The sequence below is a fragment of the Prunus dulcis genome, chromosome 7 (genome assembly GCF_902201215.1).
Source record: "Prunus dulcis chromosome 7, ALMONDv2, whole genome shotgun sequence".
NCBI lineage: Eukaryota > Viridiplantae > Streptophyta > Magnoliopsida > Rosales > Rosaceae > Prunus > Prunus dulcis.
The window spans coordinates 14,215,418-14,241,448 of record NC_047656.1 but is presented as its reverse complement, the minus strand read 5'-3'; the positions used below and the strand labels follow the sequence as shown (position 1 = coordinate 14,241,448).

General features: G+C 37.4%; 5 protein-coding genes and 1 long non-coding RNA gene across 8 annotated transcripts; 5 read left to right on the top strand and 1 right to left on the bottom strand.

Moving 5' to 3' along the window:
* The first annotated feature begins 1,651 nt into the window (after positions 1 to 1,651).
* Positions 1,652 to 5,316, top strand: LOC117634382 (phosphoglycerate mutase-like protein 4). 2 transcript variants are annotated; one of them, XM_034368473.1, is made up of 7 exons: positions 1,652 to 1,875; positions 2,047 to 2,125; positions 3,371 to 3,421; positions 3,530 to 3,640; positions 4,022 to 4,153; positions 4,498 to 4,573; positions 4,898 to 5,316. In XM_034368473.1, the coding sequence occupies exons 1-7, from the start codon at positions 1,826 to 1,828 to the stop codon at positions 5,119 to 5,121; spliced, it is 723 nt and encodes a 240-aa protein (XP_034224364.1). In that variant the 5' UTR covers positions 1,652 to 1,825; the 3' UTR covers positions 5,122 to 5,316. The 2 variants fall into 2 exon arrangements, with proteins under 2 accessions (XP_034224364.1, XP_034224365.1); XM_034368474.1 differs by lacking the exon at positions 4,022 to 4,153.
* Positions 5,317 to 5,676: 360 nt separating this feature from the next.
* On the top strand, positions 5,677 to 9,464 carry LOC117634383 (phosphoglycerate mutase-like protein 4). Of its 2 annotated transcripts, none has more exons than XM_034368476.1 (7): positions 5,677 to 6,172; positions 6,293 to 6,371; positions 7,180 to 7,230; positions 7,337 to 7,447; positions 7,815 to 7,946; positions 8,559 to 8,634; positions 9,010 to 9,464. In XM_034368476.1, exons 1-7 carry the CDS (start codon positions 5,964 to 5,966, stop codon positions 9,231 to 9,233), a joined length of 882 nt encoding a protein of 293 aa, XP_034224367.1. In that variant the 5' UTR covers positions 5,677 to 5,963; the 3' UTR covers positions 9,234 to 9,464. The 2 variants fall into 2 exon arrangements, with proteins under 2 accessions (XP_034224367.1, XP_034224366.1); XM_034368475.1 differs by having other exon boundaries at positions 5,693 to 6,099.
* Positions 9,465 to 13,828: 4,364 nt separating this feature from the next.
* LOC117633963 (CDPK-related kinase 5) lies at positions 13,829 to 18,030 on the top strand. The gene is made up of 11 exons (XM_034367835.1): positions 13,829 to 14,730; positions 15,276 to 15,406; positions 15,510 to 15,551; positions 15,719 to 15,827; positions 15,963 to 16,041; positions 16,131 to 16,427; positions 16,504 to 16,616; positions 16,805 to 16,912; positions 16,994 to 17,056; positions 17,152 to 17,319; positions 17,520 to 18,030. The coding sequence occupies exons 1-11, from the start codon at positions 14,173 to 14,175 to the stop codon at positions 17,658 to 17,660; spliced, it is 1,809 nt and encodes a 602-aa protein (XP_034223726.1). The 5' UTR covers positions 13,829 to 14,172; the 3' UTR covers positions 17,661 to 18,030.
* Positions 18,031 to 18,629: 599 nt separating this feature from the next.
* On the top strand, positions 18,630 to 21,431 carry LOC117636205 (zinc finger CCCH domain-containing protein 62). Its single transcript, XM_034370714.1, has 9 exons — positions 18,630 to 18,879; positions 19,137 to 19,254; positions 19,371 to 19,432; positions 19,518 to 19,569; positions 19,677 to 19,782; positions 19,986 to 20,084; positions 20,182 to 20,296; positions 20,446 to 21,004; positions 21,092 to 21,431. Exons 1-9 carry the CDS (start codon positions 18,660 to 18,662, stop codon positions 21,105 to 21,107), a joined length of 1,347 nt encoding a protein of 448 aa, XP_034226605.1. The 5' UTR covers positions 18,630 to 18,659; the 3' UTR covers positions 21,108 to 21,431.
* A 1,571-nt stretch (positions 21,432 to 23,002) lies between these two features.
* Positions 23,003 to 24,757, bottom strand: LOC117634864 (3-ketodihydrosphingosine reductase). The gene is made up of 3 exons (XM_034369131.1): positions 24,228 to 24,757; positions 23,945 to 24,038; positions 23,003 to 23,838 (listed from the first exon to the last, which is right to left on the bottom strand). Exons 1-3 carry the CDS (start codon positions 24,627 to 24,629, stop codon positions 23,555 to 23,557), a joined length of 780 nt encoding a protein of 259 aa, XP_034225022.1. The 5' UTR covers positions 24,630 to 24,757; the 3' UTR covers positions 23,003 to 23,554.
* Positions 23,329 to 24,102, top strand: LOC117634865. The gene is made up of 2 exons (XR_004586840.1): positions 23,329 to 23,440; positions 23,562 to 24,102. It is a non-coding gene; the product is annotated as an uncharacterized LOC117634865 (long non-coding RNA).
* Positions 24,758 to 26,031: the final 1,274 nt, after the last annotated feature.

The window sequence follows — 26,031 nt, the reverse complement described above, 5'->3', positions numbered from 1 at the left end:
TATTGTTTAAACATGTTTAATCATTAATATTCAAGAAAGAAGTTGTGGTATTCTTTTTCTTTGACTATATTTTCATCCACTGCGGATTTTCAAGACAAGATTTTAATGAGCCACATAAACGACATCTGATTTGCAAAGAATTCTTGTACTTGATTGATTATTGAATGAAGTTTTTCACCTTCTTAATAAATAAATAAATAATCATTAATATTCATTACAAATGTTTCACTTTTACTTTACTTTTATAGGTGAAGCATGCATGTTCCACGTTTCTAGATAACAAAATTTCCATCTCATCTTTGCCAAAAGGCAAAAAGGAAGTTTCATCGTTCATGGGTTGTTGGACTTGTATTTCATCTTCATCATGCCTCGCCATATAAGCAATGAAACCTTCAGTACAAGAATTCTATAGCGAAAGTCATATATATGGAATTTAGGTAAGGTTGTATCTCTTAATCGTTAGATTAAATTAATTAGCTATTGAATTAAATTAATTAACATAATCCAACGATTAAGGGGTAAGACCTCAACTTAGAAAGGCTATAGCCTTCATTATAGAATGACTTCAAAATCCTCCATGTCACGGTTCGCCTTTCTTAGAGCATGTCCACCACAGGGACTTTAGCCAGGGCAAGAGACCCATTTCCTCAGTTTTGGACCTCCAACGCAGCACCTGCAGCCAGGGCAAGCCCAAGGGCAGATTTTGCCTGGGCTTCAGCCCTAGGGCCCTGATGTCAGTGGTGATGTCACGCTGACATCAGCGAGTCAAAAAAATTGAAAAAAATGGAAAAAAAATCAAAAAATTTTAAAAAAAAATACCAAAAAATTATGGATGTTTTCCCTATAAATACATAACAATTTTATTCACTTTCCCTATAAATACATAACAATTTTATTCACTTTCCCTATAAATACATAACAAGTTTATATTTTGTTGCATATTCTTTTTTTTTTTCTTACCCTTGCCCTAGCCTTTTGGGGTGGAACCAAAAAAGGCAAGGCTGCGACTATTCACATGAATAGTGACAGCCCTTACTTGCCCTTTCCCTTGCTTTAGCCCTTATGGATGGAGATGCTCTTATAGAATGACTCCAAAATCCTCCATGTCACAGTTAGCCTGATGCCGATTGTCATATGCATTGGGCCACTACTGTCTAAATGAAAATCAACCTCAACAGTTAGATTTCAAAATCGCAACAGGTTCAGTTTGTTCTTTACGCTGGTCCAGATAAGAATAACAGTTCATTTGCTAACATTTATTTGTTTATTTTTATAAAACTATATTATAAATTATTCTAATGTATATGAAGGGGATCTAACTTGGATTCAAGGCGGCTGATACACTAACTTGACAATTAATCTAACTCATATCTGCAATTCATTTGCTAACATTAAACGTGTACTTTCAGTATAGTCCCTTCTGTTTTAAGCTTCGAAATTCATTTTTGTTAATATAAGCGATATTGTGGGAGGCAGGAAGCAAATACAAAACCTCAAATTCATTTCTTCGTTCATCGTTATGATATTTTGGGCTTTTTGGGCCAAAAAATTAAAAAGACTTTCCAAAGTATTTGGAGCCCAATTATATGCATCAAGTGGCGGGCATGCATTGGTGGGAAAGTAAACTGTAAGCCTACAATTCAAGAGAGAATCAGATTCCATTCTTTTGACGAATATTAGATTCCATTATTTTGCTGAAGAAATTCAGATTATTCTATTTGGAATTGGATCCTGAAATTTAGTGAAATGCTCAGTCTCTCACTAAACCTCGTCAGTCGTCACATAGCGCACTGCTTAACGTTGACGCAGTGCGGCCGAGTCATCCATGGCAACGTCATCAGTGCCCGAGTCGTCCATGGCGGAGTTCGATTCCAGGTCCGATCTCACTCTCATTCTCCTTGCACCTAAATTCTCCGTTTCGTTCCAATCGCATAGTTCCTCGATTAGTGTTTGTATATCAATGATCGAATCCCACGATTGCTGGAAAGTAATGAAATTGAAATTGAAATTTTTATTCTTTTTTTCCTTCTGGTGAACTCAATGCAGCTGTGTTGGCTCGGATTACGCGGAGATCATAGTACTGCGTCACGGTGAAACGGCCTGGAACGCTGATAGAAGAATCCAGGTCCTTTTTCTCACTTCAACCTTTAAAAAGTTTGATGCTTTTGTTTAAATTTAGGCATCTTTTGGTAAGTCATCTTATGCGATTACCCGTGTTGGCGAACTTGGTTTTTTTTAGTTGTTTGATGAGTAGAAATGCTAATATTTTTTAAGTTAGCTGATATCACGATCTCAAATGTTATGTTCTAAGTCTATATTTCACAGCCTATTTTGTCTGTGATTATATCGAACGTGTTATGCAAATGCAAGTAATCATTTATAAAAAAAAGGGTTTGTAAGACTGCAATTAATTCCATGTATACACTCTGCATATTTTATCAGAAATGTTTTTGTGTGTTCTTTACCCCCAATGAACATTTGCCACACTACGTGATCATGACGCAGCACAAGCGATCAATGTTTACAAACGTAAGCCTAGAAGAAACCAGAGTCTGGAATCCACCAGCGAATAAGAAAAGTCTCAAGAGTTTTGATTAAAAGCATAATAATCTTAGGCAACACATAAAGGTTGCTTCAATACATTAGCTCGACCCTGGGATTACCCCGGGGGGGTTATTGAAAACCAAACATCAGCAAAATGGAAAATAAACGAAAAGTGTAAAATTAACTAAAATAATTAAATGCTGTTTTCGAAGCTCAAATGTCCTCGAATGCCCAAAATCCACCTTAATCGCAGCATAGCTATGAGTTTGACTTGTGACGTCGTTTCCTTTCCGGAAAGGCATCATATGATCCATTCGGAGCTCTGACGCCAAATTTGTAAATTCCAGCTGCGACCCTTTTCCATTCTTCGGTCCATTTCTTCTTCAGTCCATTCTGTCATTTGTTCTACATCAACGTCATTATATTAACATATGTTTTTGTTCATCGTTTAAATATGTTTTTGGTGCCCATGGCAGGCACTACATTTTTCTTGTTTAAAAGACAAAAACAATGCACTCATTGGTGCAATGCCCAGTTTGGGGTGGCTGCCACAGGAGCCACCAATCTTGGGTTGCCATAGCAGTCAAAAATATTTCCCATAAAAAGCCATCTTAAGCACTCCTTTTTTCTTCTATTTTTTTTCGTGGTTCCAATATGCTACCAAAGTGCCCCTTAGAAATGGCTAGGTTCCTGGTATGTGTTCATTTCTGATGCGTTATGCCCAGGATGACATACGAGTAAAGTTCCTGGATCATCAGTGCAATTTATCCTTGTTTTTTGAAACAACTAAATTTAAAAGTTGAGTCAATGCATTTATTTTGAACAGGGGCAACTGGATGTTGAATTAAATGATGCTGGGAGGCAGCAAGCAGCTCTAGTAAGTTACAAATTGTATATATACTTGCTGTTTGAGGGACACATGAAGGTTTTGAGTCTTATGTCCTTTGGTCAATAATGTCTAAAAATTTGGCTTTTACTCCCGAAGTTGGGTGATAGGTTATCCAAGGAGCCCAAGATCTCCCTTGTATATTCTTCTGACTTAGCAAGAGCTTATGAAACTGCGCAGATAATTGCAGCCAGGTGCGGCGGGCTAAAGGTTGGTAACTTTGTTGCTCTCTGTTGCATATTGTAAAGCTGATTGCATAATTGATAATACCAGTTTTCATTGAAGTAATGAATAATGTATATATTACAGCAAGTGCTTTGATGCTCTAAATCATATCACAGACAGACGGGAAAATGAAAGCTGCTTAGTATACATACATTACTGTGTTTTAGTAATAATTTAAGTAAAAACTTGGGGTCAATGGCTTCGTAATCAACTCATCTGTATAAATGTTACTGACAATGGGAATTGGATAAAAGATTTTATTATTTTTATTTTTATTTTTTTTTAACATGAAGCCAAAGCGTAATTTGGAAAAGGAGAATGTTTCTATTCATTATATGTAAATATAAGTCTTGGGTTAAATTTCAGGTTGTAACAGATGTTGATTTACGAGAAAGGCATTTAGGGGATCTTCAAGGCCTGGTATTTCGTGACACTGCCAAACTTAATCCTAAGGCTCACCAGGCCTTTGTATCTCATGAGACATGTCAAGAGATTCCAGTAAGCAATCTTTTTGTATTTTGGGCCTGAGGCTTTATCAAAGTTAGTATTTTGAATTTTGTGACTAAGTTTAACAGCCAAATCATAAAAGTATTCCATGGAGAAATATTATGGAATTGTCTGCCCATGACAGCTAACCTATTAGAGGTCGAGGTCTACATTTTGGACTGTATTTCTGTAATCTTGGAACTGCCTACTAAGGTTGATGCTCCAGTCCCTAGTTTGGCCTTGAAGAGAGAGGACTCAGAACATATAAGATTTGACATTGTCATAAAAGCTTGGATGGTACTATACTAGTAGATTGCAATACAATTTAATGTTATTCTACTGTTCTACACATGCAGGGTGGTGGAGAAAGTCGCGATCGATTTCATCAACGTTGCACGTCATCATTGCAGAGAATTGGCAATAAGCACAAAGGTATGGTTAGGGATGTCTCTTTTGTTGGGGAATTTGCAAAATCTTTCTTCAATCAAGTTTTAGTTAGTTTGCGAACAGAATGATCCAATACCCTCTCCATTTTGAGGTGTACTTAAGTAAACTACAGTTCAACTATTTCCTTTTCACACAATTAACACACGTCATAGAATGGTATGAACTCCCAATGAGCACTTTTAGTTCATTTGCTGTTGTCGCTTGCCCCTTAAAGTTTAACTCCGCCACAACAACAAAATGCAAATTTAGAGTAAGGGTGCCACAAAGTTGCAATCTGAATGTTTATATACTGGCTTGTTTCAATTGCAGCAGAGCGAGTAGTTGTGGTCAGTCATGGAGCGGTTATTGAAACACTCGACAAACAGGCTTCCCCGGATGGCAGGTCTGTCAGATATGTACTCAATGCATCCGTCAACATATTTCACGTGTATGATGACGGCAAATGGACCATAAAATCCTGGGGTGATGTTAGTCACCTCAACCAAACAGGTTCTCTGCAATCAGATTTCGGCAGGGACGAAAAATCTGGTTAGCTCGTTCTTAGGATGCTCTCGTAATCTGTAGTAATCCATAGAATGACGGAATTGACTAATCACTATTCATTCAGAATTTCATTCAATATGTATGGCCTAGATCGGCTGATGCCGAAATTTGTTTCATTATCTCATTAAGGATTGAGGAATGAAAATGCAAGCAAGGCCACCCAAAATCAAGAGCTGAATTCTAGATTTTGGAGGAATTGGAGTATTGGGTGGGAGGGTATTCTAATTCTTAGGGAACTAACCTATTAAGAATCCACTTTAATCCAACAAGAAGTGCATTTTAGTAATCAAACTGGTTTCAATTTCGATTCATAGTAATTTATTTTAGTAAACTTATAAGAAATCAATATTATTCCTACCCCAATTCCAGATAGTTTAGTAAACAACTTTAATGGGAATATGGATTCTGACTCCTTAATTCAACTCCTTATTTAATTTCGAATTAGTAAATATAAGCAGTGCAGTCCCATCAGTTTTAAGCTTAAGAATTTTATTCTTTGTTAATGCAAGCAATATTTTGTGAGTAAGGAATCAAATACAAAACCTCAAATGGATGATAAATTATTGTGTCCGCTTAAGCTATAAATCCATTTTAAGCACGAAAATTTTTGAGATGTTCATCATTATGATATTTTGGGCTTTTTGCCCACAAAGATAAAATTCCCCAAAGTATTTTGGGCGGCGGGCATTTATTGGTGGGAAAGTAAACTGTTGGCCTACTGTCGACAGAGAGAATCAGGTTCCACTATTTTGACCGAGAATTTAGATTCCATTATTGTTGTGCCGAAGAAATTTGTCGGATTCTTCTATTTTGGATCCTGAAAATTATTGAAATGCTCAGCGCCACAAGTTCTCTGTCTCTCACTAAACCTCCTCAGGCGTCACAGAGCGCACAGCTTAACGTTGACGCATTGCGGCCGAATCATCCATGGCAACGTCATCAGTGCCCGAGTCGGAGTCCGATTCCAGGTCCGATCTCACTCTCATTCTCCTTGCACCTAAATCCTCCGTTTCGTTCCAAATCGCATAGTTCTCGATTAGGGTTTGTATATCAATTATCGAATCCCAAGATTGCTGGAAAGTAATAAATTGAAAGAAAAAAAAAAAAATGCGAAGAAGCTTTATTCAACTTTTTAAATTTTTTCTGGTGAATTCAATGCAGCTGTGTTGGCTCGGATTACGCAGAGATCATAGTACTGCGTCACGGTGAAACGGCCTGGAACGCTGATGGAAGAATCCAGGTCCTTTTTCTCACTTCAACCTTTAAAAAGTTTGATCTTTTTGTTTAAATTTAGGCATCTTTTGGTAAGTTTCCTAGTGTTATGCCTTTTATGCGATTACCCGTCCTTGCGAACCTAGTTTTTGTTAGTTGTTTGATGAGTGGAGATGCCAAAATTTTGAAGTTAGCTGATATCACAATCTCAAATGTTATGTTCGAAGTCTATATTTCACAGCTTATTTTCTCTGTGACTATATCGAACATGTTATGCAAATGCAAGTAATCATTTAAAAAAAATGGTTTGTAAGACTGCAACTAATTCCATGTATACACTCTGCATATTTTATCAGAATTTTTTTTTTTGTGGGAACATAATGTTGTTCTTTACCCCCAATCAACATTTGCCACTACTACGTGACCACGTCATTATATCAACAGTTAATATGTTTTTGGTGCCCATGGCAGACACTGCCTTTTTCTTGTTCAAAAGACAAAAACAATGCAACCATTGGTGCAATGCCTAGTTTTGGGGGTGGCTGCCACAGGAGCCACCAAGCTTGGTTGCCATAGCAGTCAAAAAAATTCCCCTGAAAAAGTTTCCAGCCATCTTAAGCACTCCTTCTTTCTTCTTTCTTCTTTCTTTTTTCGTGGTTCCTATACACTACAAAAGTGCCCCTTAACAAAGGCTAGGTTCTTGGTATGCTTTCATTTCGGCTGCTTTATGCCCAGGATGAGGCACGAGTAAAGTTCTTGGATCATCAGTGCAATTTATCCTTGTTTTTTGAAACAACTAAATTTGAAAATTGAGTCAATGCATTTATTTTGGACAGGGGCATCTGGATGTTGAGTTAAATGATGCCGGGAGGCAGCAAGCGGCTGTAGTAAGTTACAAATTTTATATATACTTGCTGTTTGAGGGACACATGAAGGTTTCGAGTCTTATCCTTTGGTCAATAATGTCTGAAAATTTGGCTTTTACTCACGAAGGTGGGTGATAGGTTATCCAAGGAGCCCAAGATCTCCGTTGTATATTCTTCTGACTTAGCACGAGCTTATGAAACTGCACAGATAATTGCAGCCAGGTGTGGCGGGATAAAGGTAGGTAACTTTGTTCAAGTTGCTCCTTGTTGCATGTAGTAAAGCTGATTGCATAATTGATAGTACCAGTTTCATTGGAGTAATGAATAATGTATATATTACAGCAAGTGCTTTGATGCTCTAAACCATATAACAGACAGACATGAAAATGAAAGCTGCATGGTATGCATACATTACTGTCTTTTGGTAATAAGTTAAGTAAAAACTTGGAGTCAATTTCTTGGTAATCAACTCATCTGTATGAATGTTACTGACAATGGGAATTGGATAAAAGAATTTTTTTTAACATGAAGCCAATGCATAATTTGGAAAGGGGAGAATGTTTCTATTCATTATATGTAAATAAAAGTCTTGGGTTAAATTTCAGGTTGTAACAGATGTTGATTTACGAGAAAGGCATTTAGGGGATCTTCAAGGCCTTGTATTTCGCGACACTGCCAAACTTAATCCTAAGGCTCACCAGGCCTTTGTATCTCGTGAGACATGCCAAGAGATTCCAGTAAGCAATCTTTTTGTATTTTGGGCCTGAGGCTTTATCAAAGTTAGTAGTTTGAATTTTGTAACTAAGCCTGAGGCTTTATCAAAGTTAGTAGTTTGAATTTTGTAACTAAGTTTAACAGCCACATCAGAAAAGTACTTCATGGAGAAATATTATGGAATTTTCCTGCCCATGATAGCTAGCCTATTAGAGCTGGAGGTAGTATACATTTTGGACTGTCTTCCTGTAAATTTTAGAACTGCCTGTCTTTGCACCTGACTAAGGTTGATTCTCCAGCCTCTAAGCCTTGGGGAGAGAGGACTCAGAACATATAAGATTTGAGATTGTCATAAAAGCTTGGATGGTACTATAGTAGTAGTACTAATATTGATCTATGTTGTCTAATCATGGGATAAATGTCTGGTTGATGACGTATTCCTTATGGACTCTGCTGTTTTATTCGTGGTAAGGAGGACTAGTGTCACATGGCATGTCATATCGTGGTCAGAAAGGGTGAAAATCTACCAACATGTAATTTCAATAATGGATGCCCTAAATTCTTTTGGGGCATGAATTTTAGCTTTGGAGATTGCAATACAAATTTATGTGTATTCCACTGTTCTACACATGCAGGGTGGTGGAGAAAGTCGTGATCAACTTCATCAACGTTGCGCATCTTCAGTGCAGAGAATTAGCAATAAGCACAAAGGTATGGTTAGGGATATCTCTTTTGTATCTTTACTGCTATGGAATTTGCTAAATCTTTCTTCATTCAAGTTTTAGTTAGTTTGCGAACAGAATGATCCCATACCCTTTCCATTTTGAGGTGTACTTAGGTAAACTGCAGTTCAACTATTTCCTTGTCACATGTAACACATGTCATAGAATGGTTTGAACTCCCAGTGAGCACTTTTAGTTCATTTGCTGTTGTTGATGCTATGCCTGTAGAAACTATTCCAATGTTATTAAGACCTTGCTTGCCTCTGAAAGTTTAACTCGGCCACGACAAAAAATGAAAATGTAGAGTAAGGGTGACACAAAGTTGCAATCTGAATGTTTATATCCTGGCTGGTTTCATTTGCAGGAGAGCGAGTAGTTCTAGTCAGTCATGGAGGGTTTATCAGAACACTGTACAAACAGGCTTCCCCGGATGGCAGGTCTGTTGAAAAAGTACTCAATACATCCGTCAACATAATTCACGTGTATGATGACGGCAAATGGACCATAAAATCCTGGGGTGATGTTAGTCACCTCAACCCAACAGGTTATCTGCAATCGGGTTTCGGCGGGGACGAAAAATCTGGTTAGTTCGTGATTGGGATGCTCTCATAATTTGTAGTAATCAATAGAATGCTGGAATTGACTAATCAGTATTCAGTCAGAATTTCCTTCAATATGTATGGCCTAGATCGGCTGATGCCGAAATTTGTTTTGTCATCTCATTGGCCAAAACTAAAGCCACATGGTTGTTCAATCGACATCAACTTTTCAATTTTAGCAATAAGTTGAATTTATTGATATGATTTTTGGGATTGCAAATTGCTTGCATCTTCATCTAAGTTGCCAACTTCCACAACCAAAATGCAAGTTGTATTGCTTGACCTACCACATGCACCCAAAAAAATAAAAATAAAGTTGCACAATTCTGACCCAGTGACCTCGTACCTACCCCCCACCTGCACCACATTTCTTGGGTTGGAAGAAGTTCAAGCGTAAGATATGACTCTGAGATCATAGAACAAATGCAGTCTTATGTATCCCAAAATCACCGGGGCGACTATCATGTGAGCTGGAGTTTTTTTCTCTTATTGGAATGCAGTTTTGTTCTGAGAAGAAAAATTCTTTTGGATATATGTGCTTATTAGAATCGGTTGTAGCTCTCATTATGATTTGGTATAAAGTGGTTGTCAAGTAGTTGGTTACAACGTTTTCTGATTGACTGTTGAGAAGAGTCTTCAAACCCCCATGAGCTCCAGTGTTCAAAATATTCAGGACCCAGGTAAGGGTGCTGAGCACAGCTAGGGATGGCAATTTTTCCCGGTCCGAGCTATCCCCATGGGACCCCGCTTTAATGAGGCTGGGACGGGTATAGAATATAGCTTAGAATGGGTATTCGATTTAAGTCGATTCTAATCACTAAAACTTGGAGTTTCATTCGGTAATATTCATAAAATTGAAATACATGTAATCACCTACAAATTTGTATAGTTCCGGGAGACCACAAGGATTCAAACCTAAGTTTTAGGTCACGTATACTTTGTAATATACTTTCCACATTGATATTGTATTTGTAGTCGCAATTTTGGAATTCAACATTAAGCACTCATTAGACTTATGACTTCCGTTAGAAAAAATATTAAACAGATACCCAAAAAAAGCACATGATTTTGACCACAAACATAATCTCAAGTATAGAAATATAAAAGCACAGCATCCGAACTCTGAAAGCATCATCATAAGACACATTGACCCTAAAAAAAAAAAGATGGATGGAGAGAATGATTCAATAGCAATGATAAAAATTTCTTATTAATCTCATGGGCAATGTAATTATGTAAGCATGCGCGTCATGCGTTGCGTGGGGCTTCCTCATATTAAATCACAAATACTCAGGTAGTTATCCAAACGTGGACAACTCTAATAATTTATATTTGGGATTTTCATGTTCCTTTTGTGTTTTCTCTCTCACTTTCCATTGAGAGATCTTTTTGACTTCTGCATCTCAAAGATCCTTTTTTGACTTGACAAAAAAATAAAATAAAAATAAAATGGAATTATTCTATGCCAACATCTTGATTATATATTTGGTATAATGATGATGTCTTTTGATGGGTCAACCATAAAATAATTTTAAGTTGCATCATGTTTGGGTTTTCCGCTTTTAACCATTCGATTTCATTGGCAGGCTCAAACATGGTGCAATGTATATGCCATTTTAGATGCATGAGCCAAAAATTTGGCGCCAATCCAATGAGACTGTTGTTGTAGTCCATTATTATAACCAAAATGTAAATGTTTATTATCGCTATTATAAGAGTCATTGTCTCTCGAACAATGCCAGACATATCACATTTATATATTATATTGTAGGTAATATTCAGATTTTGACAAAATAGCGCCTGCAGTTTTGTTTTATTGTTTCTTGATTTTGTCATATCTCATATAGGTTTGCTATGGTTAGTTTAGGATAAAAGTTCACCTTTTTTTTTTTTAATCTTTGTTAAATGCGATGAAAAATGTAAATTTCGACCTTGTTGGAAAGATTAGTAAACCAAAAATGGTAAATTAAATAAACCTATAATATATACGATTTAACCATAAATAAGGAGGCTCAATTGCGGGAAAAATTCAATCATATCTAGACAATATGTATCAAAATTTTGGATGATGTTAAGATGAAGTGGTTTGGATTTTGGTGGGGGGCTGAATCATGACCATAGTGTTTGGTGCGCAGCAAGATAATGCATAATGAATGTTGTTTGAGTTTGGAATGTGAGTTTGCCATTTTTAGTGGGGGACAATTGGCTTTGGGTTTTCTCAGGCCTCTGATTTATTTCTACATGAATATATTTATCTGATTTCATTTTCATGGAGCATCATGATTTGAAGTTAACCAATTTATTCTTAGTTTAGCGGTTTTTTTTTTTTTTCTTCTTATCAATGTTGAAGAACCGATAAATTTATTGTTAGTTATGTGTAACTCGTGTCACATGCATGTTGTGAATATTAGGTCAAATACATATAAAATTTTATCTTCATCAAATGCAAAGAAGATAATCATCATATACCTTCTTTTTTTTCTTTTTCTTTTTTGTTGGTTTTGTTAGTATCTTAAGTAATTAAGTGGATTTTGTTTTGATGGGGTTGTACGAGTAATAAAAGGATTGTTTCATGTTTATAACTTACGAGATATGCGTTTCAGGATTAATAAACAAGTTGAGTTAACGATATTACTAAGTTGTTAGAACTTTATAATTTGAGTGGTAAGCGTTTGAATTTTCCCTCCCATTATATGACTTAAACATGAGACAATAGATGACAAAATGAAATTTTAATTTGTTGTATGGTATCAAATTTTGTAGGCGAAAATCTTAATACATCCATAAGAAAAATAAATTTTATAACTCTTAAGAAATTAGTACGAAAATAATTTGATTGGATCAACCGAAAATTAAATTGCAGAATTCGGTGGAGTCAACAAATTAAAGCTTCCTTCTTGTTCATTTATTGCTGCCGATTTCATGTGAATTGGAAGCCCCGTAAAGTCCAAATTCATATTCCTTTTCTAAAGTTTTTTTTTTCAAAAAGCCACGCGTCCACTAATATCCCTTTCTTGGTTAGCAAGTTTATTGTTTTACTATTCTCATTAGTTGTGAAAGGGATGGGTTTTTTTTTTTTTTTTTTGGTTTCTTAATGAATATAAATAGAGTTTCCCATAAACCTCGTGCATTTATATTTATAATCGAAGTGCATGCCTCATACATAAAATATATATATATATATATATATATATTATTAAGGTCTTGTACTACTAATTTCATGAAATTTTTTTTTCATATCGATTTATTATTATTTTGTCGGATCATCATGCCACCTTATTGTACATTCTAACCATTTACAATACAAGGGGTGTATTGAAACTAAAAAGATAGTAACATATTATGACCATCCTATACAAAGTTTTATTAGAGATATTTAGTGATATACCCATTTTTAGCATTAATATTATAAATAAACTATACACCATTGACTTTCTATTAAAAAAAAAAAAAAAACCCAAAAAATGACAACTGGCCTTATTGAATTTAATATTGAATATTAAATTACTTTGATGCCTTATTGAGTTTTTTGGGTATTTTTATGAGATTTTGGTGTTTGGCTTGTTTTAAGAAATTGATGGTGGTTTTGTAATTTATAAGAAGTTAAAAGCGTTTTTGTAATGTTGTAAATGAGTTTTGGTAGTGTTTCTAAAGTTCATTTCATATGTGGTATTTTTATAATTTGGGCCCCTATATTAGGTATAATAGTAAATCTTCCTTTTTATTTTCCCTTATTTATCACTAAGCAACCAATTTGGTGATGAACAATCAATAGATATAAGGTTGTGCATGTTAACAAACATTTGAGTCATCAATGGGGTCTAATTCAGTGATAAATAATCTTAATTGGCATATCACTGATCTTAGATTCAAATCTCATGACACCTTAACAATGTATATGAGAATACTCTCCTTTCTCTTTCTAACTTTGAGAAGGAAAAAAAAAGACAAACATTTAAGTCGATAGCAGATATAAATAGTAATTTTAATGAGTCTACAATAACAATCAATGAGACCAATTTGTCTGGAAGTTGCTGGGGAAGCATTAATTACCATGTGCATCGTAAAATGAAATGAAAATAGAAAATAGAAAATAGAAATTCAAGTGCGTCTATGCTTACTCAGTTGAGATTGAAAAAAAAAGAAAAGAAAAAGAAATTACTCATGTGAATATTTGACATTATTAAATATAAAAAATATATAACTTGCAAAAGGTATCTTGTCCACGAAGAAAGGCAAGAAAACGACGCCGTTTTGACTTTTCAGCGCGTTTTTTTTGTTTCGCACATCAAAAAGCTTTAACCGGATCAAAATTTTCATTTCGGATCTTTTGTTTTTCACAGACGAAATTACAAAAACGATAACAAGGAATTTCGCACTCATTGCCCGTCCAATCACGTTGCTCATTGGCCAATTAACGGCACCGCAAACCAGAATTAATTAAGTAATTAAATTAAGCATTATTTTAATCACTAATCAAAACAACCTACCCAGCGCACGCCACGTGGATTGTTCATACGTACAGGCTGGACCACTCCCATAATTAAATTGAGATACGAAGTTTAAACCGTAATTAATTAAATTAGTTATTTAACCACTTTAACTAATTAATTAATTAATTAAGCGAACGCATCGTCGTTTCCCTTTTTATCGCTTTCTATTTGGACCCCCCTATCCACCTCTCTTCTTACCACCAGTCTTAATTCCCGGAGACAAACAAAGCCCAATTCCGAGCAGTTCAAATTTAAATCCGCAGCTAGAAAAAAAAAAAAAAAAAAGAGAGAAAATTTGGGTTTTTAAATTCTTGAGAATTTGAAAAAATCTCTGGGTTTTGAAAATTTTGAGATAAACACCATGTTCTGACCCCGGAATTGGGAAATAAAATCCCCAGACTGGGTCTGTTTGGGGAGGATTGATCGATTTCCCAAATGGGTATTTGCACCTCCAAACCCTCCCCAAACTCTCACACTTCATCTCCCAAATCCGATTCTCCACAGACTAAGGAAAGCTCTGTTAAGCAACCGGACGCCCCCGCCAATGGCGAAAACCCTAGAGATGACAAGCCTGAAGCGGAGAGCGTCAAGAAGTCGCCGTTTTTCCCGTTCTATAGTCCGAGCCCGGCGCACTACTTCTTCTCCAAGAAGTCTCCGGCGAGATCTCCGGCGAATGTGAGCTCCAACTCGACGCCCAAGCGGTTCTTCAAGCGGCCGTTCCCACCGCCGTCACCGGCGAAGCATATAAGGGCGGTTCTGTTGAGGAGGCATGGGTCCGTGAAGCCGAATGAGGCAGCGATACCGGAGGGGAGCGAGGCTGAGGCTGCGACGGGGCTTGATAAGAGCTTTGGGTTCTCCAAGCATTTTGGGAACAAGTATGAGCTTGGTGAAGAGGTTGGGAGAGGGCATTTTGGGTACACTTGCAAAGCTACGTTTAAGAAGGGCGAGCTCAAGGGCCAACAGGCCGCTGTCAAAGTCATCCCCAAAGCCAAGGTTTGCAATTTCTCAGTTTGACTGAGTTTACTAATCAATTGACTTGTGAATTAGTGGGTTTTGGGGATTCTGAGGATGATCAGTCGTCTTTATGATTGATGTGGATCCTTAAAATGTTTCGTTGGCATTGTTTGAATTGGATCTGTTGACGGACGGACGCATGATTTACAGGAAACACAGAAACGATTTTGGTTTTTGTAATTGTTATACTTTCTAGAAAGAAGAGATGCATATTTTATCTGCAAAAATGGTTTTTGTGATATGGGCTAAATTGACATTTTGTCCTGATAATTTCCTTGGCGGTCTAACTATGAAGTGGTGATACGATTTAGTTTGTCTGTAGATTTGCTAGTTTTATCTTCTTCTGGAAACAGATTATGTTCTAGGCAGATTGCTGCATCCTGTCTCATTTTGTTGTTTTGACAGCTGGCTTTATTCTAGTACCTTTCTACGCTTTGTTTTCTGCTATTTGTCTGGGTTTTTTAAATTCGTATTGTATTGGTGTTGTCTTATTTGGTGATTTTGTTTTATGTTTTTGACGTTAGATGACTACTGCTATTGCAATTGAGGATGTGAGAAGGGAGGTGAAGATATTGAAAGCTTTGACTGGACATAACAATCTAGTAAAATTCCATGATGCTTTTGAAGACCATGATAATGTCTACATAGTAATGGAGTAAGTCCTGATCACTGCATTTTTTTGGACTCATGTGTTTCTGTAAACTTGTCTTGACCTTCTTTCTTATGGATTTCTTAACTTCAATTGTTGTATTTTTCAGATTATGTGAAGGAGGGGAGCTCTTAGATAGGATACTTGCAAGGTATTTCTTCTGGTGCCTATTTGATTTGAATGCACGTGTCTTGAAGTTGTTATGTTTTGGTTGTTCTTGATGGACTGGGAAATAAGAAAGTCATGGGAAAAAATGTTGGTAATTCAACAGCAACTGGTGCCCTATCATATTAAGGATATTGTAATTCCTTTCTTCAGGGGTGGGAAATACACGGAGGATGATGCAAGGACCGTCATGATACAAATATTAAATGTTGTTGCGTTTTGCCACCTTCAAGGCGTGGTGCATCGGGATCTTAAACCTGAGGTAGGATATATATCCTCTGGAGTTGTAACTTGCATTCATTTCATAACTGATTTTTTTCTTCAAGCATTTAGTTGTTGTTTGTAACTTGCATTCATTTCACATTCACGTATACTCATCTAAGTGTATCTTGTTCAGAATTTTCTGTTTTCGTCAAGGGATGAGGATTCACAGTTGAAGGCTATAGACTTTGGCTTGTCAGATTTTGTCAAACCAGGTTGGTTGACAGTTCTTCAATCAGTGCATGCTTTTTTAGTAGCTATAAAAATTTGGCAATGGTTACTTATGGTTTAATTATATTTGCAGATGAAAGGCTTAATGACATTGTTGGTAGTGCGTACTATGTAGCCCCTGAAGTTCTACATAGATCTTATGCTACTGAGGCTGATGTCTGGAGCGTAGGTGTGATTGCATACATACTTTTGTGTGGCAGCCGTCCATTTTGGGCTCGAACTGAGTCCGGCATCTTTCGGGCTGTTCTAAAAGCTGATCCAAGTTTTGATGAACCACCTTGGCCATCTCTGTCTGCAGAGGCAAGAGATTTTGTCAAGCGCCTATTAAATAAAGATCCACGGAAAAGAATGACTGCTGCTCAAGCCCTAAGTGAGTGCCTTATCCACTCTAAAAAATGCTTTGGCATGACTATTTTCAAACTGTTACTCACTACTTTCTATTACAGGTCATCCCTGGCTTAAAAACTCTAATGAGGTTAAAGTTCCTCTGGATATATTAATATTCAAACTCATGAAGGTTTATATGCGTTCATCAGCTCTCCGAAAAGCTGCTTTAAGGGTGTGTATATTATGCCATTTTCAATTGATATTATAAACTAATATTGTTCTGGTGACTTTTAGAGGTTAACATTCCGTCAAATTTTCTTGCCGTCCTATTCTCCATCAGTTTTGCTTGCTTATTTTTATATCCTCTTTTTGGTAATTTCAAATGGCTTATTTACTTCTCTCAACATTGGCATTTTGCAGTCGCTTTCCAAAACATTGACTGTGGACGAGCTTTCTTATTTGAAGGAGCAGTTTGCACTATTGGAACCAAATAAAAATGGCACAATAAGCTTAGAAAATATTAAAACGGTTGGTTTCCTTCAGAATGTATTTACTTATTTAAACTCAGTCTCTAGTTAGGCATGCTTCTGAACTCCTCCATGTTGTCAGGCGTTGATGAAAAATGCAACTGATGCAATGAAGGAGGCACGAATTGCTGATTTTCTAGCATCGGTAGGGGCTTTGGCTATTGTAATGGATGTTACAGTTTATTACATTTTATATTTTCCTAATTCTTACTGGAACATTATATTTCTTCTCTTTTGCAGCTTAATGCACTGCAATACAGAAGGATGGATTTTGAGGAATTTTGTACAGCTTCACTAAGTGTCCACCAACTTGAGGCACTTGATCGATGGGAGCAACATGCTCGTTGTGCCTATGAGCTGTTTGAGAAGGATGGCAACAGGGCTATTGTTATTGAGGAACTGGCATCGGTATGAGTGCATGCATTAATAATTTGTGCTTTTCTTTTTGCCCCCTCCCTCGTAGTAAATAGTTATGAGCTTTAAAGGAACATTAAATTTTCCATCTTAATGCAAAGTTTTCTGTCCAGATTGGGTATAGAATATAAGTGAAGCTAGAAGTCAATTTGTTCGTATGCATGAATTCACACTGATCCTTAACAATGTTGCAGGAACTTGGCCTCAGCCCTTCCGTCCCAGTTCATGCAGTTCTTCACGATTGGATTAGGCACACTGATGGAAAGCTTAGTTTCCTTGGATTTGTCAAATTGTTGCATGGGGTTTCTAGCCGAACTGTACCAAAAGCTCAATGAAAGGTTTGATAAGATTCAAGAAGTATAGGCTGCCCACATAAAACCATGGCTTTAGAGCTGGTTGAGAATTTCCTGGACCCAATATGACCAATATGAATCATTTGATTAAGCTCAGGCTTGTAAGCACTCGGGACTGGAGTAACAAACCGGTATGTGCGCGAGCGGAAGCTCAGTCGTGTTTTTTTCCACTGTAAATCTGTAGTTTTAGTATAGTGTGTCTAGTTGCAGATTAGAATAGCCCTCAACTGGTTTACTAGACGATTACACTTCATGTTTCTGACATTAGACTGGCGGGACATGCCCGCAATTATGTTGTAGCATCTCTTTCCTCTTAATACTATTTGCGCAGCATTATATCTTCTTGTTTTTATACAGATCAGCATTGTACTTTCTTTAACTTCTGTCAGTTGAGGCTCCTCCAAATCGCACATTTTCGCCTATGATTATCGTAACCAAAAATTTAGTAACACCAATAGAAATATAAAATAAATGTTATAGTTAGCATCCCCGCTAAGATGTCAACCGGTAATGCATGTGGGTCTCACAATGCTTTAATAGATAACGACTGCCCACCCATGGAACTCCAATAGAAATCTGAACCATGGAAATGAAACAGCTTAAACAAGGCAAAGACCTGTCTGAATTTGACTAGTTAAAAAACAATGTCGTTTCGCTTTTTTATTTTTTATAAATATCAAGTTGTCGTTTGGCTTACCCAAGGGACTTCCCGCTAAATTTCTATGAACGGATTGGGATAAAGGAAAAGATGCATTCCTATGATTGGGCCGCAAGGCCCACAACGCGTTGAATTGCCTAAAAAGTGACAGCATGGTTTCCAATGTAGCAAAAGACCTTCTTGTGGGTCCAGCGGTTATTATATCAAAATCCCCATTTTACCCTAACCTAAAACAGAAAGATTTTTTTTTATTTTTTTTCAAAGTAAAATTTTGTATCTAAACCGAATGTCTGAATTTGTTTTTTGGCGTTGTGTTGGATGACATGGCCGGCAGGGAAGGTAAGCGCGCTTTTATTTGCATCTCTTCGTCTTCTGAAGAAGAAGAAGAAGACGACGACAGCGACCAAGTAGAAGACAGCGGCACAGAAGAAGAAGAAGATGATGGCGACGATGAAGACGACGAAGGTGACGACTATGATGATGATCAAATTGAGGAGGGCGATGACGAGGCTCTCTCCAACAAAGTGATCCGCTCTCTCAAAGGTTCTTCTTTTTTTCTTTTTTCGTTGAGAATTTTTTTTTTTGGAGTTTTCTATTTCCACTCGCATTTCTCTGTCTCCAATGTCGATGCTTCTTTTAACTGCCGATAATTTGAAATGATGCTTTTGATTTCGGAAGTTGAGTATCAGAGTTGAGTTTTCTTTGATTATTGATTAGGTCTTGATTAAGGACCTTAAACCCTGATTAACGTAAAACTAACAGCGAGGTTTTTTGTTTTTGTTGTTTATTGTGTTTGGCAGAAGGGAGTGATTTGGATTCTTTAAATCTCAAAGAGTGCAAAGCATATTTGCGGAGGAACGGCCTCAGAATATCTGGAACCAAATCTGTTTGTATACAAAGAATCGAAGAGCACCAGAGGTGAGTTGTTCTTTGAATTTTGAGTCCTTGTTCATTTTTCTCTGTTGTTTGTAGACACTGACTTAATTTTTATATATATTTATTTTGATTGAATGATTTGCTCACTCTCATATTAGATTGAAAGATGGAAATGGTGAAGCACTTTACCCTAAATCATCCTTTGTAGTTAATTGTACAGGTTAATGTCTTTCTTTACATCATATGCATTTGTTCACTCACCGGTGTTGTATCAATTTGTGCTTAAAGTTTACAGTTCATTGCAGGTGATGTCTGCAAGGGAGATGTCGTACTCTTCACCCAGAAAGTTTATGAGAAGTATCCAGACATATCCCATGTCTTTTTATTGCATAGTTTTATTATGTGATGTTCTGTGTGGCACCCTCAATTCTTTCGTTGTTGTGAGGGTGTTTGATTTCAAACAGATTTGATAAAGTGACAAGGCACGGAAGGATTCTAGGGAAGAGAACTGTTGCTGGCAGGGTTGTCAAAGAAAGCTATGGTGCAGCCAAACAACAACATACTTTTACGGTAAGCCTGAGGGTTTATGTGTTCTTCTGGTAGTAAGTTTAACTTGGTGTGGCCTATACATGTTGGCAGTTGACAATATTTTAGGTTCATATATAAAAGTTTAAGAGAATCGCGATAGAGAGATGATAATTTACATTTACATAACCTGTTGTTAGTAGCTATTTAGTGATTCTTCTAACTGATCCATGTTCCCGATGTGCAAGGTTGAAGTGCTGTGGAGCAGGGGAATAAAGAAGCTGTGCCCTCTATTTCCTTTGCTTGTGAAGGGTCGTAATCTCTATAGATTGAGAACCTTTAGACAGGTAGCTGTGCATGTGATGTTCTTTTTTTTTTTTAAAGAAAAAAATTAACCCTATTAAGATATTGGTTTGTTTGCATGTTTTCTTTTCAACCATTTAGCGCTGGAGTAATGAAGCTGAAAGATCAAAAGTGCTTGCTGAGAAGCACAGACGAGGTGAAGCAGCAAGACGTGTCAGAGCAATGAAAAAATCGAAGAAATCAGCTGCAAATGGAGGTATTTGGAGGGAACGGAGCCATTTACTTGCATGTTACTTCTTTTGCAATATAATTCTTACTTTTACTCCAGATGCAAGAGAGATTGTTTGTGTATTTCATTCTTTTAGATGAAGAGTTTACCATCTTGATTATCTATTATATGATCAGGTGTGAAACGTCAGAAGCAATCACATTTTACCAGACCAAATCAAATTAGGAAAAACAATGAATCAGAAAAGGGAAAGCATTTGGATAGACTCCAAAAAAGGACATCCCATGGATCTTTCTGTCAACATCGAGCAGCCCTACCATCAAAACAGCTGACTTTGCAACGAAGTGCAATGAGTAAAGCCTCTCAATGTTTTAGTAGGCATCAGAATCCAGCTTGCTTTAATATTGATAGAGTTCCAGCTCTTCATTCACAGGCTGTCCCTCAAATACGTCTCCAATCTCAACTAGAATTTCAACACAGGAGTGCACCTTTCCAGTCTTTTAGTCATGCCATGAACTCGAATTCAACCATGTTGAGATATCCTGTAACAACTAATGTTGATACACTTATTGCACCTGCCTCACAATTTCAGAGGTTCAGTAACAGCAGTCATAGCCACAATGGTTATGTACTTCCTGGCCACAATCTTGGAAATTGGGATCATTTACCAGGTGTGAATTTTGGCAGGCGATTTCATCCCTATAGTTCAGGAGCTGACACAAATGGACAGATGAGGTATAGAGATTGCTCTGTCCTGTAGTATATTATGTTATTACTGGACCTCTGTATGCTGACTTATTTCTTCTCATTGGGATACTACAGGATGGGACAGAGATGACGTGTGCACCTATTCCATTCCCAATTTGTGGAATAAGTTTCAACTCGCAGCATTTCATTCGGTATCTCCTTTTCCTTTTGATGATGATCTGTTCATACCCACACTGCAAGTTTGAAGTTTGAAACTACGACTACATCCTTTTGTGGACATAATCATTAGGGATTCACTATGTATATATGTCAAGAATGTTTGTCAAAGTTCAATCCATATTTGTTTTTATATAAATAACTGGTACAGTTATTTCATTGATGTATATATGTACCTATCTATCTGTGCTCAGTTTTTTAAATTAACCAGAAGTTCTGGCTTTGCCATCATGCTCAAGCTGCAAAGCCTTTCCTTGTTAAAAGTTTTCAGGCAAAAGAAATGAATGGGTAGTCTGTTGTTTTCCTTGCCTTCCTCTCAGTTGCAAATCATATATTGTCCGTAATTTCCTTTGGTATTCCATATTACTTTAAGTGAGTTATTCCTCCTGTTTCAGTTCATGTTGTGGGTTCTTAAACTCAACATTCTAAAGTTTGCTGAGTGAGCACTTGCCAATGGGTTCCTACCACAATGGTGGTGGCTTCCCCCTCCCCCACATGGCACCCCAGTTTGAACCCGTTCGAATTCTAATGTTAAACAAAAAAACAAAAAAACCACGGCATATGATATATAATATGTGCGACTGTTGTGTAGTCATAAGGAGGCAATTTCAAAGATAAAGTTAACACCTAGGTCAGAATCACAATTTGTATCTATAAGTTGATTTAGTTTTATGCTTTTCTTGTTTTTCAAAATTTGAGAAAAACTGCTCGATGAATTTGAATGAAAATGGTTTCTTAGTCATAGTTGTGAGAATTACTATTGCTAGATTGAAATTATTGTTCTTTTTCATTGTGGTTGGTAGAGATGGCATCAATAAAGCATGAGACCAGCTTGAGTGGTTGTGTTGCGGACTTGTTTGGTGTCTTTTCTGACGGAGGTGGTGATGGTATTAATTGTTGAGAATTGTAGCTTTGATATAATTTAGCCTCCCATAGCTATTATGTCTATTATTCCCCTTGCGTCCGTACTTTGGTATAAATGTAAAAGTTGTGCTAGTGTTAATGCGAGTATGAACCGTCGATGAATGTGAACGTCATTTATCTACGGCTAATAGTTTGCCTTCGTCTTAATAGAATATGATGACAAAAGAAAAAATTGGAATTGGAGAGGGGAGAAATAGCAGGAAAGGTCACTTGTTGTGATAAGGTGTCGTGGAGTGTCGAGTATCAAGAGAGTGAAGGGGGGTTGCTGTAAATGAACTTTTAAGATGGGACTTACACAGTTGTATGTGTCTTGCTCTCATTTCGTTTATGTCATATCCCTAGACGTCCCTTGTCCCCACTCCCTACAGCTACTAGTTGGGCAGGGAGGGAACCTTGGCTGCATCATCCAAGTAACTTTAATCGCTTGCGGGTCCGTTGAATGACGGCTCTTTTTTAAAAACACTATTGTACATTACATTACTCACAAACAAGGCTAAATTCAGTTGCTACTGTATGGTGGATTGCGAGTTTGCATGCATCAACGGTAAGAAATCATCTCTGCATCTCTGCATGTTTTGTATGAGCATTGTTATGCTATCATCAAATCTTTTTCTTTAAGTTTGTGATGAGAAACTTTAGCAAAAAGTTAGTAGTCACAGTACAATACTCTCTTTTTTTTTCTTTTGCCTAAGAAAATATTCCAAAACTTTGTGTGTCCTGAATCGAAACACGAAGTCCTAATATTATCCATGCAAACCCTGTAGGCCTCCTCCTACTCTCTTCTATTCCAGGCCTTTTCAACCCTCAGTCAGAGGAAACTATATCCTTCATCTTTGCCACACATAATGGAAAATGTTGCATCGAGCCGACATCAGATTCACAATCAATTAAAAACATCACTTAATTAAATTATTAGAGTCACACAAACCTCTTCTTTTCAAAATAACTATTACACAAAATAAATATATAAAACACTATTTACACAGTAAAAACTAATCACATCCCCGTTGTGTTTGTGAGCTCCACCTTCACTAAAAAGGTGGTACACATTGTATTATAACAACTTATTTTGGGTTTTGATTTGGCAAGTGGGGGAAGTAAACAGAAAAGTGGCACTAGTGTAAATTACAAATGCAGCAGAGAAATGATGGCCCGACCACACCCATCTTTTAATCTGGGCCCTCAGTTCCACACCACTTGGGGAGATAGATTGGAACCTCTGCCAGCAAGAGTTGGCTCCTCCCCGAGTTGTCCCTAGCGCAAGGGCAAGTGGCTCTCGCAAACTGGCTTCATGGAATCATGGTGTCTTCAACTCTTTCTAAAGTAAGTAAAGCAAAGAGGAAATATAAACAATTTTAAGCATATATATATATATAAATAATTATCACCACGATTATGTGGAGCCAATTGCATATTATTGATATTATTAATTGGCTTCTAACAGAATCTGGGTGGGTGAGAGGGACGGAGGTCGATCTCTTGGGTCCAAGCACTCCGGTCTTGGACGTGCAACTGCCAGTAGGTTTGAGCCACCGCGTCCGGGTCCATTGATCCGTCCCCAAACGACGTCGTCCTCAGCGAAGCAGTCGACGACGACGATTGACCCCCTCTAGGTTGGCCAATCACCCCGCCGATGATAACATGCGCTATGTGTACACCCAGCGGTTGAAACTCCATGGACAGGCACTGTGACAGTGCTCTCAACGCAAATTTTCCACAGCCTAATAACCTCGCATGTCACGTTTTATTACCATCAGGCATAAATTTCTTCGGCCACGGTAAGAAATTAAACTTTGAAAATCAATATGTTGAAGTAGTTGTACTTACAGAGCTCAGAGTAGCCAGCAATGCCATTGAGTGAAGCTGAACACCCTGTAAACAAAATCGTCCCTTTTCCTCTTTCCACCATTCCCGGAAGAACCTTCAATTAATTAATCCCATATGTTTAACATAGATGTTAATTTTATTACCGAATAATTTTCTCAGACTGTGAATATGAACCGTTAAATTAAGTTAGTTCTTACTTTTTATGGTCTAATATAAATTTTCAGATCAGTTTATATTGCTCGCCTGTGAATCTGAACTATTGATTACGTCACTATGTTCGTACCTGTTGAGCACAGTGAAAGGCTCCGACAGAAGAGACGGCAAGGGACTTCTCGAAAGAGTCGAGGTGGATGTCGGTGAAGTGGGTGGGGTGCCAATTGGGGGGCTGCTGGTAGGCATTGTAGACCAGCACCTCCACAAAACCCAAAGACAAAACCCCTTCAAATGCCTCCCTCACGCTTCTAGACTCGGAGCAGTCGATCCGTATGGCGAAAACTTGGGCTTTTTCTTCCCTAGCGATCTCGTCGGCGAATTTCGAGAGTCTCCCGAGATCGCGGGCTAGAATAGCGACGGTATAGCCTTCGTGGGCGAACTTTCGGGCGATGGAGCGGCCCAGCTTCGGCCCAACCCCCACGATGGCGGCTATACCTCGCTGAGGAGCTGAGTTTGCTATGCTTCTCATCATCACTATAGCTTTAGGGTAGGAGAAGGAAGTGGAAATATGGTGGTGGGATATGTAGGAGTAGCGTGGCTTGGAAAAGGCTAGGATCTGCTACCGTCACGCCTCAGTCCTTGCCTCTTTTCTGAGGCATAGTATTGTTGGCCCCGTCCTTTATAGCCCAAGTCTCTAATTATGGTTCTGTGCCTATAAAGCTTGATTAGTACGTTCAAAGTACGATTATACAAGATTAACGAAAAAAATTATATGCAAGAAAAAAGTATATGAGATTTTAGGGCATGATTAATTGTAAGAACTTGTGTTAGTGTTTGGCATGTAGGTTTATGGTGTTTTACGAGACTCAGCTGGCTGGCTGTACAAAAAGCTTTGCAGCAATTTTACATCTGTCTGTCCCTTGTAATCTCTGCATTCGTGTTCATAATATGTCCACTCATTTTGGGCTGGTACGGGTTTCTGTTTGAAGAAAAACTTTGTATTTTATCCTGAAACAATTTGAGTTTGGTTTGATCCTTAGTTGATCTTTCTCATAAACAGTTTAAACTTTTTACTTATGCAGTTGAAGTTAATGTGGAATATATATGTTCAGTTACCAATTAAATTCAAACTATATATTAGATTAGACAATTAAGACCGTTTAAGTTTAAGCTTGAATTGGGTTTAATCCTCGAAATTAGTGCAGACTCAAAATTGGACCTATATTTAAAGACCCCTTCAAAAAAACTAGTTAAAACCATGAAGTTCAATTGGGAAAAACACATTCCAGTCAAAGTTTGAGTAAGCAAACTCAAGCTTGACAAATTTGATTCTAGAAGAGCTTGAATACCTAGATACTCATTTGCATGCACCTCATCTAATTGTACCTAAACTAAAAATTTATCTTCTCAATCATTAACTTAGACGTCCATGTTTACGAATAATCACACCGCCTTTTATTAAGCAAATGCAGACATATAAATTCTTTGCTAATTATGCAACTAGAGAAGAAAAGAAAGAAGAAGGAAAAAAAAAAACTTGGCTTTCAGATAAGGACTGCAGCTACTCTCTTTTTTTCCTTTTGGAGGGGAGAAAGGAGGAGGAAGATGCATCAAGAAACCAAGTACTCAAACCCCAAAAAGAGAAGAAAAAAAGAAAAGAAAAACAAAAAATCCGAAGAAGATACACGAGGATACTCTCTTAAATTCAATCATTAACATGGGGACCGTGCGAGGGCGAGGCCCTGCTTAGCTTTTAGAATCTGTAAGCCTCAGTGCCTGTGAATGATGGATCGATGGCCCACTTTTTCCCAGTTGTACAATCTTTCGTCAATGGATTCTCCTTCGCTGATTTGATACAGTTTTTTATGATCTTCCTTTTCGGCTTTTTACAATATGAATTCATCAACTCCTCCAACCCCAAAATATATATACAT

Bases quoted from the DNA above. Each gene is read 5' to 3' on its own strand.
- LOC117634383 (XM_034368476.1), top strand. From the start codon at position 5,964: ATGCTCAGCGCCACAAGTTCTCTGTCTCTCACTAAACCTCCTCAGGCG. The intron at 6,372-7,179 runs GTCCTTTTTCTC...TATTTTGGACAG, and splicing joins ACGCTGATGGAAGAATCCAG to GGGCATCTGGATGTTGAGTT. The intron at 7,947-8,558 runs GTAAGCAATCTT...CTACACATGCAG, and splicing joins AGACATGCCAAGAGATTCCA to GGTGGTGGAGAAAGTCGTGA.
- LOC117634382 (XM_034368473.1), top strand. From the start codon at position 1,826: ATGGCAACGTCATCAGTGCCCGAGTCGTCCATGGCGGAGTTCGATTCC. The intron at 3,641-4,021 runs GTTGGTAACTTT...GTTAAATTTCAG, and splicing joins CCAGGTGCGGCGGGCTAAAG to GTTGTAACAGATGTTGATTT. The intron at 4,574-4,897 runs GTATGGTTAGGG...TTTCAATTGCAG, and splicing joins AATTGGCAATAAGCACAAAG to CAGAGCGAGTAGTTGTGGTC.
- LOC117636205 (XM_034370714.1), top strand. From the start codon at position 18,660: ATGGCCGGCAGGGAAGGTAAGCGCGCTTTTATTTGCATCTCTTCGTCT. The intron at 18,880-19,136 runs GTTCTTCTTTTT...TGTGTTTGGCAG, and splicing joins AGTGATCCGCTCTCTCAAAG to AAGGGAGTGATTTGGATTCT. The intron at 19,255-19,370 runs GTGAGTTGTTCT...CTCTCATATTAG, and splicing joins AGAATCGAAGAGCACCAGAG to ATTGAAAGATGGAAATGGTG.
- LOC117634864 (XM_034369131.1), bottom strand. From the start codon at position 24,629: ATGATGAGAAGCATAGCAAACTCAGCTCCTCAGCGAGGTATAGCCGCC. The intron at 24,039-24,227 runs GTACGAACATAG...AATTAATTGAAG, and splicing joins CCTTTCACTGTGCTCAACAG to GTTCTTCCGGGAATGGTGGA. The intron at 23,839-23,944 runs GTAAGTACAACT...CGAGGTTATTAG, and splicing joins TGCTGGCTACTCTGAGCTCT to GCTGTGGAAAATTTGCGTTG.
- LOC117633963 (XM_034367835.1), top strand. From the start codon at position 14,173: ATGGGTATTTGCACCTCCAAACCCTCCCCAAACTCTCACACTTCATCT. The intron at 15,407-15,509 runs GTAAGTCCTGAT...TGTATTTTTCAG, and splicing joins AATGTCTACATAGTAATGGA to ATTATGTGAAGGAGGGGAGC. The intron at 16,913-16,993 runs GTTGGTTTCCTT...CCATGTTGTCAG, and splicing joins GCTTAGAAAATATTAAAACG to GCGTTGATGAAAAATGCAAC.